The sequence below is a fragment of the Pelodiscus sinensis genome, chromosome 1, assembly GCF_052426305.1.
Source record: "Pelodiscus sinensis isolate ZL-2025 chromosome 1, ASM5242630v1, whole genome shotgun sequence".
NCBI lineage: Eukaryota > Metazoa > Chordata > Testudines > Trionychidae > Pelodiscus > Pelodiscus sinensis.
In genome coordinates, this window is record NC_143052.1 from 236,789,467 (window position 1) to 236,801,767 (window position 12,301).

General features: G+C 41.8%; 1 protein-coding gene across 3 annotated transcripts in view; it reads left to right on the forward strand.

Moving 5' to 3' along the window:
• The first annotated feature begins 10,418 nt into the window (after positions 1–10,418).
• TMEM182 (transmembrane protein 182) overlaps positions 10,419–12,301 on the forward strand; it is a 31,685-nt gene continuing 29,802 nt past the window's right edge. For 2 of the 3 annotated variants that reach the window (XM_006127654.5, XM_075917432.2), the window contains exons 1-3: positions 10,419–10,775; positions 11,126–11,225; positions 11,945–12,043. In XM_006127654.5, the coding sequence (XP_006127716.2) occupies positions 10,635–10,775; positions 11,126–11,225; positions 11,945–12,043 (340 nt within the window). In that variant the 5' untranslated portion in view covers positions 10,419–10,634. The remainder of the gene's footprint in view (positions 10,776–11,125; positions 11,226–11,944; positions 12,044–12,301) is intronic. The other variant, XM_089775394.1, reaches the window with a different exon arrangement.

The window sequence follows — 12,301 nt, forward strand, 5'->3', positions numbered from 1 at the left end:
GAGTAAGATTGTTAAGGAGAGTACATTACATACATCAATCACCAAGTTCTTGATGCAGGCTCTTAGCAGAGATGTTACAAACAACTGGCTTAAAAGTCTCTGGTGTACATCCTGTATCGGGATGGGTCAGCAATCCTTCCCCGCTCTCTGTCCCTAGCAAGGCTGCATCTGGAATCAGGAGCGAGATTGAAGACAAGATGGAGACAGCCTTATGGGATTTTTATATTCCTGGTGTCTCCCAAACTGGAGCTGGTCACATGATCAAGTGACCTATATCTGTTTCACATGCAATCAGCCATGTGGCACCAGCTAGTCTGCAGGCTTCCAGACGCATTCCTCAGGTGTGTATTGACACTGAGAGCTGAGAGTCATTGTCCATGGAGCAGTGCTAATTAGCACAGCTATTCACTGAACAATCCTTCCTCATAATAGGCAGTCCAGGCCCATTGCTCCCTCCCAGACAGAGAACATTTACAGTACAAGAACAGAGCCCATATTCATAACTTCACATACAAAAATCATGCAAGTACATGAGTAGCATACATAGAATAAGCAGATCATAAGCTTCCATTTGACACCTCACATGGCCTACTTTCTACAGAATTTGGTGCAAATACCACTCGTGGGTGCAACAGTGATCTGTCTGCTCACTTTAAAATCCAATAACGTAACAGCCTGATGAAACTCTTCTCTAGGTATGAAGAGCAAGCCTAGCAGAGGCAGCTTAATTTGGTAGGCTCCAGACATAGGCCCAATTCAAGAACCAGCTTTTGTCTCTCATTTGTTTTTTGTTTGTCTGTGTTAATAAAGTGTATTAATAAGTTATAACCACTTTTTTAAACTACAGAATAGCTCATGATGTAATATATCTATTATTTTCTAAGGTGCAACAGGACTCCTCATTGTTTTTACAGTTACAAACTAACATGGCTATGTCTCTGAGATTTCTTTAATCTTCACATTTTATGCTTGGAGATTGGGGATCCTGCTGACACCATGTCACATCAGAAGACAATATTCAGGGACCTCTATCAGGACAACCAGGAAAACCTATAGAGCCAAGCATACAGACAGTTAAGACTATGAAGTAGGGTTATGGTCCCAGAAATACCAAAGGCTTTCCTTGCTTTAAGACAAAATTTGAGGGCCACGACCACTGTTTCTAGGGCAGAGTTGTTGGATGAGCAAACACAAAATTGAATATGTAGCCCACGGGTACCTTTCAGAGAGCAGCTTGAGTCCAAGTAATTGGTACATCCCATCAACAGTGTTTAAAAGTTGAGGTATGAGTAGTTGCAGGCCCTGCTTCTCCAACTATGTTTCATTAAGATAATTAAAATGTCTAGAAGTTGAGGTCTCATACAACATGGCCTGTTTTCTTTCTTGCTACAGATCTGAGATCATTTGTATTTTACCTCAGATTAAAGAACAACAATAAATCCTTGTTGTCCCAGCCATACTAATCTGAACTGCATAGGCTATGTACTTTTGTTGATACTACTAATCCGTTAAACATATATTTGAACATAATATGATCTTTCAGGAAGGCAAATAGATTCAGACTTTCATGAGCCATCTTAGGGACATCTTGGCTAGGTCTACTCTTCAGAGTTTTTGCGCAAAAACTCGTGGAGTGTCCACACCTCAAACGTGTTTTTGCGCAAGTAAAATGAAGGAACAGAGGAGTTTTTCCGGTGTAAGTATTCCTCTTTCTATGAGGAATAATTCCTTTTTGCGCAAGAGCTCTTGCGCAAAAAGGTGTGTATGGATGAGGAACAGAGGTTTTTTGCACAAAAAGAGGCAATCGAAAAAGCCCAGGTGTCCTGGTGGCCATTCTGTAAATAGCACTCAGTTTCCTTTTGAGAGAGTGTTCATGAAGTCTGGACGCCCCCTTTTGCAAAAGCGCATCGCTTTTTCCATGCACTTTTGCAGTGTGGACACTCTCTTGCACCAGAAGTTTTTGTGGAAGATCTCTTCCTCAAAAAGCTTCTTGCACAAGAATCCTACAGTGTAGACATAGCCCGTATGATAGAGTTACCACGATTACAAGGCTAGCTGCACTTTTACCCCTTTTCTGGACTGTGGAAACATATTTTAGCTGTCAGCCTTATGCGTTGAACTATCTTGGGGTGGAATTACACAGTTCTCCTACTTCTAGAATAGACTGGGGGCTGTCAGGGCTTATTAGGCAGCTATGAGTTTGGACACTTGTGATTCTTCTTTTGGAAGACTGTGGCTAGCGGTACATAGCAATCAGATAGCTTGCTTAAACTATTGTTTGTATTAACATTAGGAACAACACATTTAGTGAGAAAGGATTTTAAATAACAGTCTATATGTCTCTTACGTAACTATTACTCTTCCTTAATAGTAGCAGACATCCCAACAGGCAGACATCCCAGCAGATCCCTGTGTCTTAATTGTTCCCCCAAACAACTTGCCTTTGATCCTTTTGAAATTGCTGTAGTTCTGGTCATTCTACATTCATTCATCCATCCATCCAATAACCAGATCAGCACACAGTAGATCATTACAGAGCAGCTCCACTTCCTCTACAGGAGTATTAATAGAGCCCTACATGGATACAAAATTTGTATCCGCATCCGCATCTGTTTCTGCTAAAATAAGCTGAGAATATCCACATGGACAGCTGTAGATGTGGATACTTACAGATATAAAGTGGATATCTGTGGATTTTCAAGGTTCTAGATACAAAATTTGTATCCGTGTCCACATCCCTATCTGCAAAAATGAGCTGCAGGTATACACATCCACATCTGTGGATGCAGATACTCGCAGATATAAAGTTGATATCCATGGATATGCAGGGCTCTAAGGGTGCCCTACACAGCTACATAGTGGTGCTACATAGCACCATAACTCAAAATAAGATACACAATGTGAGCTATGCAAATTGTGTATCTTATTTAGGTGCTATTTTGAAGCAGCGCCAAATTTTGAAATAAAGTACTATTCCAAAACGTCCCTTATTCTTCGTGCAATGAGATTTACAGGGACATCAGAATAGCAAGCCTGAAACAACAGGATCACTGTGAACACATGGGATAGCTATTTCTAGATACCCCGATATCCTGAAATAATATTGCAGTGTAGATGTGCCCTAAGTAGTAATGCCTTCACTTCTCAGACAAAAATAACAAGGAGTCCTGTGGCACCTTAAAGACTAACAGATTTATTTGGGCATAAACTTTCATGGGGGTGCAATTTACTAAACTTATTAGTCTTTCTGGTGCCACAGGACCCCTTTTTGTTTTTGTTGAAACAGACTAACATCCCATCCCTCTGAAACATCCCATAAATATAATGTGATTTCACACTGGAAAACTTTTTGCCTATCCTGCTCTTCTCTCAGGGGCTGTGTCTACATTGGCATCCCTTTCCGGAAAAGGGATGCTAATGAGACACTTCGGAATTGCAAATCCACGGGGGATTTAAATATCCCCCGTGGCATTTGCATTTACATGGCTGCTGCTTTTTTCCGGCTCGGGATTTTTGCCTCTCCTCGTAGGTCATATGCTCCAGACCCCTAATCATTTTGGTTGCCCTCCGCTGGACCCTCTCCAATGCGTCCGCATCCTTTTTGTAGTGGGGGGCCCAGAACTGGACACAGTACTCCAGATGTGGCCTCACCAAAGCCGAATAAACGGGAATAATGACATCTCTGGATCTGCTGGCAATGCTCCTCTTAATGCATCCTAATATGCCATTAGCCTTCTTGGCTACAAGGGCACACTGTTGACTCATATCTAGCTTCTCATCCACTGTAACCCCCAGGTCCTTTTCTGCAGAACTACTACTTAACTGGTTGGTCCCCAGCCTGTAACTATGCTTGGGATTCTTCCGTCCCAAGTGCAGGACTCTACACTTGTATTTAAAATATCTTTCTTTAGCTGTTAATGGGCTATGATGTCCTTGGAGGATTCAACTGCAGAGCAATTTTCTCAGCAATTGCAATAATAGTTTCTTGGTAAATGTTAAGACACAAACCAGCATAATGCTCTTTTTTAGATCATGGATGTATCTGCCAGCACAGATAAGGAATTGCTTGCCAAATCTAAACATTCACACAAAACACTGACTCAATCACATACAAACATAAACAAGCAAACAAACACCCAAGCCCCTGATAAACTAATCAAGCCATTTCTCATACAGACTGGGAAGGAAAAAAAGAGAGACACTGCTATTGTTATTTCAATTCTAAGTGCTTGGGAGATGTTCAGATGCTGCACTTACAGCAGAGCCTAATAAACACATAAATAGATAGAAACACATGCAGAGTTAGGAATCAGTTGTGGCCTATTCAAAACAGATTGAATAATAAATGTCTTGTCAGTTTTGTTAAATGATATATCTGAATTAATCCTTTGTATTAGGTCCGTCCCTACAGTCTGCCACACTAAAATACAACAAAATCAGCTAAGTAAAAGCTGATGGGAGAAAATTAGTCTTAGAATAAGCTTGTTTGACTCAGTGGAGTTTTCTATAGCAGGGGTGATTTTGGCCCCCATAACTTTTGTTTTTAAAATCTTAGTCTTATAAAAGACATTTAGTCTCCAGTGGGCACAGGCATTAGATATTATGAATCAAGGCCTGACCTTAGAGTCAGATTCAAAAGAATGATTGTTTTATTTTAATAAGACTGGCACTCTTTTCTTTGCCTTGATTTTATTTTCTATCTAGAAGTTTTAACTGGTTTTGCTCAGGTCCTTAATTCAAAACACATTTGTTTTCTTCATTTAAATTGTTGCTCTGGGATGAGATTTGGGAAGAGGAGTTCAGTATGCAGGGTGCCCCAGGGAAAGAGGACTCCCCCAGCCCTCTCTCACCACAGCAGCTTGGGGTCAGGTGAAAAGCGCCTCTCCATAGTCACTGCAGCTCTCGTGAGCACAGGCAGGAGAGGAATGCATGTCCCCCAGCTGGGTCAGGTCCAGATTAGTCTGCCCCCTGTGTTCCTTCACCAGAGTGAGGAATACAGAAAACTGTACACTTTCTACTCCCTCGCTCCCTGATGAATGGAAATAGCCAACAATGTTCCCATATGAATAGGAGGAGAGTGTCAGCCACTCCACCCTCCCTAAAGGGCACCTAGAGGGTGGGAGGCTCAGGGCTGGGACAGTCCTGGATGGTGGGGCAGCATGCCTCTCTTTTCTGTATGAGTTTCAATCCCATTCCAGGCACATCCCATTTTCTTGGGACAACCAAAGTCTTACCTTGCTTTAAGTTAGGGGTGGAGAAACTTTTTGGGGTTGGAGGCCGCTGTCTCACAGAAAATTCAGTCAGGGCCTGCACTCAAGTGAGAACAAAACAACAAGAACAAAAAGCCCCCAAACCTAAACCCTCACTGACATGGCCCTCAACTGAGAAGGAGAAAGACACTCCCCACATACCTCTCTTACATCAGAACCTAGTGGGTCCCAGGCTAGTAGATTTAGTCTGCTCCAGCCCCATGGGGGGATGGTGGATGGGCTGGAGTGCCAGTGTGGGCTCCCCAATGCTGGGGCAAAGCCCGAAGTATTGGGGGCTAGATCCAGGAAAGCCGGGGGCCACATCTGGCCACTGGGCCTTAGATTGCACACCCTCACTTTAAGTTATCATAAGAGGAAGCTGTGTACTGAATTTGGTGGTCCTAGCTCTTACCATTTAGAAGAGATTGACAAATGGATAGGTGGATGGACAGACAGACAAACAAACTCTCTCAACTATATAGTAGATGATGAACCTTCAGGGTTTAAAGCAATTAATATTGCAATGAGAAAATTTTTCATGAATATTCAAGTTGTGGACATTGTGAATTTTCCTTAGGACATAACAAGTCTTAATATGGCTTCTGGGTCTTTCCCAATTTAGAAAGGCATAAAGCTGGATATATTAGAGTATTTGGAAGATATAATTGCTAGAGAACATGCCATAAATAAAACAAATAATTAAATTAGACCCTCTCAGAATAAACATTCTAAATTAAGAACCAAAACATGACATGTACACTATTGTAAAAATAAACACTTGAACTACATAGCAAATGATGTAGCTATCAAGTGAGTTCAACAGAACTACACATATGAGTGAAGTTACTCATGTGGAAGTACTTACAGGGTCAGAGCCATAGGTATTTCTCCTCTTTTTTGCTACAATCATGGCTAGATTTAGGGGTAGGCAACCCAGATGACCATCCGGGGTGCCATGCTTGAGGGGGTGGCACATTCAGGGTGTTGTTTTTAATGCTAGCAAGAAAAGGGAAAACAATGTTTGAGGTAAACTATTTCAGAAATTCCATGTGTTGTTTAATATTTTACTAACCTGCTTGAATATTGTGGATCTTTGTAAACTGTGGGGAACTTTCCAGTATTTTGAGAACTACATTTTCACGGAACCTTCTAGAATGTTGTCATCCATGTCCTTGCAGGTATATTAAAGGGGGAAGAGTTGGCCTGCCAGTTAGTAAGATATAAGGATGAACTCAAGTGAAGTGATAGTCTAGTTGCAATATTGTGAATCTTGTTTTATTGTATATTTGTGAAAATGTACTTGGTTTGAAGATTGAAGAGTGTAAGTAGTGACTAATAAATGACATACTTAATGAGATGCCTGTGATGGGATGGACCAGGTTCTGAGGTCCCCCTGCTGGAGGCTTTGTGGTCCTGACACACCATCCAAGAGAGACTATAAAGAAGTCCTCCGCCAGGCAAGAGTGACAGCAGAGGAAGCAGCCAATCAGAGACCAGGAAGGCCCTATAAAAGAAGCTACAAAGCAGTGCAGCAGTTAGTTGCAATGTGGAGCTCAAGGGATGCAGACTGCCAACCACATTTGCGAGTGGTGAACGCAGCTTTTCAAAGCTCATGCGCATCAAAATATATCTTCCATTGACATGACTGACAAGAGACTTATATCGCTTGCTCTGGGATTTCTCTGATGCTGTGCTTCAATTCGTGAGGTCAAAAGTGAGAGAAGTGATGTTTTGAATGAAAGGATTCAAGTTAACATTCTAAGACTGTCACCTACTGTAACATCATTTAATAATTGTCCACCTAGTGTTGGTGCAGAGTTCAATTTCTTGATATTAGTTCATTTTAGTTATTCTTTAAATTTAAAAAAGTTACTGTACGTTTAAGGGAAATTATTTTTTTATTCGCTTATACAGGTTGAACCTCTCTTAGTTCAGCACTCTCTGGTCCGGCAACATCTGTGGTCTGGCATGATTTTAGTTAGCCTGATGTCCCCTTATTATGGGTGTAGCCAAGTTTTCCATGGTCCCATAAAGTTTGTTTATTGCCACCAGTCCTAGCTCTCAGTGTTCTGTGCTGTGATTTAGCTCTAATTTACCCCTCAGTGTCTTCTTAGAGCCCAGTAAGCTGTGGAGGTATTGGTAATGCTACTAAATAATATTGACCTCAGCAAATTCTCTGATTCAGCACAAGTCAGGTCTTGAGAGTACTGGATGAAAGAGGTACAACCTGTATATGGCATGAATAAATACAGATTTTCAGATACTTGTGTGCACATTTATTGTCTTATATGACAGGGATAAATCATGTATGCAAATTGTACATTAGAGTTGTGACACGGGCTACAAATGTAATAAAGGGATACTCAAAAGTTTAACAACTAGAGAAGTGGGAGAGGCACTGAAGCTGCTGCTAGTCTAAGGTGACATTTGGTCCATGGCTGGTCCTGGCTACAAGTCTATTTTGTACAGGCTTATATAACAAGAATGAAATTAAGCATTTTATTTTAGGTTGAACCTCTAAAAACGGACTTTCTGGTCTGGCAACATTTGTGCTCCGGCAGGACTATGGATATTGCTGGACCAGAGAATCCTGGCAGCTGCGAGTCATGCACGGCAGGAGGGACAGTGGCCAGGAACCCTGCCAGGGCTGGCGATAGTGGGGCCAGCAGCCTGGCCATGGCCAGCGGCAGTTGGGATGGCGCCTGGACTGGCAGCTTGAGAGGGACTGGCAGCCCGACCAGGGCTGGTAGCAGCAGAGCCAGTGGCCTGAGCAGGGCTGGCAGCCTGACCAGTGGTAGGGAGCCCAGCCAGGGCAAGCAGCAGCAGGGCCAGCAGCACATCTGAAGCTGCAAGTAAAGCCAGTCCTGGGAGCCAGCAGCCAGGGCGGGGGTGGGGAATTCCAGCAGCTGAGGCCAGGAGCGAAGCCAGGCAGGGAGGGAACAGAGCTGACCTTCCCTGGTCCAGCAAACTCCTTTCTTTGTGATAAGTCATGTCCTGAGGGTGCCGGATGAGGGAGGCCTAACCTGTATTTTAACAATTTGCAGTCCAATGGTCATGGTAAATAACTTTGGGTCAGGATACCTGAGTTCTATTCCTGGCTCTGGCATTAACTCTGTAAATTGGATAAGTGATTGCACTTCGTTCAGTTGTAAATAGAATAATTATGCTTATACATCTTTGTAAAGTGCTTTGAGATCTATGGAAGAAAGCAATTATATAAATATTAATATTATTATTTTCACTTAGAGTAGTATCATGAAGACCAGATTCTGGCTTGCTCACCTTCTTAATACAGGCACCAATGTTGTCCAAGTGATGCGTTTGATGGTATAAATGTGACTCATCTACACGGGGCCAAATTTCAGAGAAAACCCTCTTTTGGAACATCCATTTTTCCTTGTAAAACAAGATTGACAGAGATGCTGAAAAAGTGTCCACTTTTCCAACTTTTTTTTTTGAAAGTGGACGTGTTCCTTGAATGCGGCAGAGCTTTTCTGGGATACTGGAAAGGTATCCCAGAAAAGCTCTGCAGTGTAGACATAGCCACAGAGATCTGAGGAGGGTCTCCCAGAAGAGCTGGGGGTTGGAGTCCTGCAGAGCCTTGGAGGCAGCCTGCAGAAAGTGCTGCATGACTTGAAGCATAAACTGCAATAACTGAAGACTGCCTGAAGGCAACTCCAGCCCCATAGCAGGGAGTGCTGTGGTGTCCAGAAGCAGGGCAACCAAAGCACACAGTGCAAATGTTTTGCTGTCCCTCATGTAGGCAAGCAAGCAGAAGAACCTGAGAAACAGCCATCAAGGGGAGTCCCTTTAAGTACATGTCTCAGATAGCCTCATGTAGCAGCCACACAAAGTAACTACTGACCTGATACCCTGTCTGAACTGGTTCTGGGTGGTCTTAAATGTGATTCAGTGTCAAATCAGTGTGGACATGCTATTTCGAAATAGCAAATAGCTATTTTGATGTGTATTTTGTGTGTAGATGCAGTATTTCGAAATAAGCTATTTCAGAATATCTCTTCTGGAGTAGTTTATTCTGAAATAAATGTGCAGTGTAGACTCACCCTGAGAAGCCTAGAACTTATAAATCCATTCCTTTGTCATGTTCCATTGACCTTCTGGGTATGTGGCAAAGCTTATTTTTAGAAGGGCTAACTTTTATGAAACAGGGACTGTAACTTGTGGTTGTAAGGGTTTGATTCTCTGTCTCGTTTTGGAGACTGCTTTCTTTATATTGTAATTTTAATGAGCATAGGGGGCGGGGGGTATGTCTACACTACCCCGCTAGTTCGAACTAGCGGGGTAATGTATGCATACCGCACTTGCTAATGAAGCCCGGGATTTGAATTTCCCGGGCTTCATTAGCATAAGCGGGGAGCCGCCATTTTTAAATCCCCGCTGCTTCGAACCCCGTGTAGCGCGGCTACACGGGGCTCGAACTAGGTAGTTCGGACTAGGGTCCTATTCCGAACTACCGGTACTCCTCGTGAAACGAGGTGTACCGGTAGTTCGGAATAGGCACCCTAGTCCGAACTACCTAGTTCGAGCCCCGTGTAGCCGCGCTACACGGGGTTCGAAGCAGCGGGGATTTAAAAATGGCGGCTCCCCGCTTATGCTAATGAAGCCCGGGAAATTCAAATCCCGGGCTTCATTAGCAAGTGCGGTATGCATACATTACCCTCCTAGTTCGAACTAGGAGGGTAGTGTAGACATACCCTGGGTTCCTTTGGATAGATGTTATTAAATATTGTATATACATATATGTACATAAATAAGTAAAGCACTTAAAGACTCAATTCAACATAATTAACTAAAGTTTAGTAATTGTGAAAAGTATTCCCTTTGAAAGCAAACAGAATTTACCACAAAAGTTTTCATTCAGGTTGGGATTTTTCATGTGTTCTCTTTCCTGCTAATGGCAGGAGAAATGTTCACTGCCAAATTTACACATTGGAAGTGCTTGTTGTAACTATGTCCTGTAATCCAGCCCATGTGGAATGATGAGGGTGTTGCAACTTCATCTCCCTTCCACTTTTGTTGATGCACCAACTGCAATAATATTTCAAGTCACTCCCTGACTCTCTGGATAGTTAGGGGAAGGTCAGCTATTTTTGGCTGGCCACGCCTTGATAGAGAAACAGAGTAAAGCTCTTCCATCAATATCCTAAAATAGAAGGTCCTTTCCATCTGTTGGGCTGAACACAAGTCAGGGAATACAAATCAACCTACACAGCACAGGAGAAATACAGAAAGGCAAGGAAAGAGAAAATTCTTCAAATACAGGCTGCATTCTGTAACTAGCATTTATTGTCGGCGTGTCTAATTTTTTATTTTGAAGGTTAATAATTTTAAAAATATTCATATTCACTTGGAAACAATTCAGTGATGAAATTAAGCGTGGGGATATTTTTTGGAGGCTTCTTTGGGGCGCTGGGAGTTTTGCTTTTTTTGGTGGCCTTTGGGACAGACTACTGGCTTCTGGCTACAGAAGTTGAAAGATGTTCAGGAGGTCCAAACAATACTCGGGTGAGTATTTATATTGTTTCTTCAGAATAATAGGCAGAATTAGTTTCACAGATGTGCTCATTTCTTCATCATATGGAAAGAACTTTACTGTATGAACACTAAGTCTGGTGTTTATGGATCCGATCCAAAGCCTACTGCAGTTAATGGCTTTTTACTGACTTCATTTGGCTTTGATCAGGCCCATTGTGCTCAGACCCATGGGATGCTATCTGAGCTTTTGACAAACGAGGTTTTCTTTAAATAATGTCCCTTCAGGAGATGATGAGTTTTCTTATTATTTTCAACTAAAAACCTATATTTGATGGGATTTTGAAAAATGTAGGCTACAAAGATTGCATTTTTTTATGCAGGAGGAGCAGGTCACTTTCCACCATGAAGGTTTCTTCTGGAGGTGCTGGTTTGTTGGCGATGTAGGAGAAGATACAAACAGTATTTGGAAATTTTGGTACAGTAAGTGTAGATTGTATTTCTACATAATCATTACTTTTACCATGTTGATGCAAAAGTTGAACATTTTTGTCAGGTATTTTTAGTCATCTGGTCCTATTCATATTTCATTGGATAGGTGCTATTAAATATTGTGTATACATCTAAATAAATAAGTAAAGCACTTGAAGACTTAATCCAGAATATTTAAGTAAAGTTTTAAACAGAGTAATTATTTTCAAAATCAGCTCTTTCAAAATAAAAAATTAGGCAAGCAGACAATAAATGCTGGTTAGAGACTGCAGCCTGTGTCTGAAGAAATTTCTCTTTGCTTGCCTTTCTGTTTTAACCTGTGCCTTGTGGGTTGATTTGTGTTCGTTATAGCTTTTTTCCCTCTCTCTCAAACATACATACAAACACTTGCATCAAATCCTAGTCCCCAAAATGATTGCTTCTACTGCTCCAGCAGCACAAATCACCCTTACAGCTGCCCTAACTGGACATTCTCCCTAGGCAGAGGAATCCACAGATGGTATGGAGTCGACAATGCTGACAATCCCTTACTTGGGCAAAGTCGTCACTAAAGGTTAACAGGGTTTTGTCTGAATAAGAATTTGGAGGCTGGACGTATAGAATTCAGCCTGCCATGTTAGAGAATATGTTAAAAGTGTTCTACTTAGCACGAATACAACTCCTCATCATATACATGCTAGACATTAATGCTTAGACTTTTTTCTCTCTAGCCAACCAATTGCCATCTAAGAATTGCACGCATGCCTACCTTTCTCCATTTCCTTTTATCCGAGATGAACACAACTCAACCTCCTATGACTCTGCAATCAGTAAGTACTTCCTTGGCCGCAAATATGTACAGTGCCTATAGTTTCAGGAAAACAGTTTGGCTACGTCAATATGAAGTAGCTTTATCACTTCATGCAGTTTAATTCATGGAGCTTTGGAATTTCAAAGACTGTACACTTTTAAAATGTGTTTAGAAGTAAAAATGTAAGTAAAAAAAATCTATTATTTCATTTCACCAAGACTGTACTGCTCATTTCTGCAAACCATGATATTTAGGCTACTGTTCACAAGGATTTAAG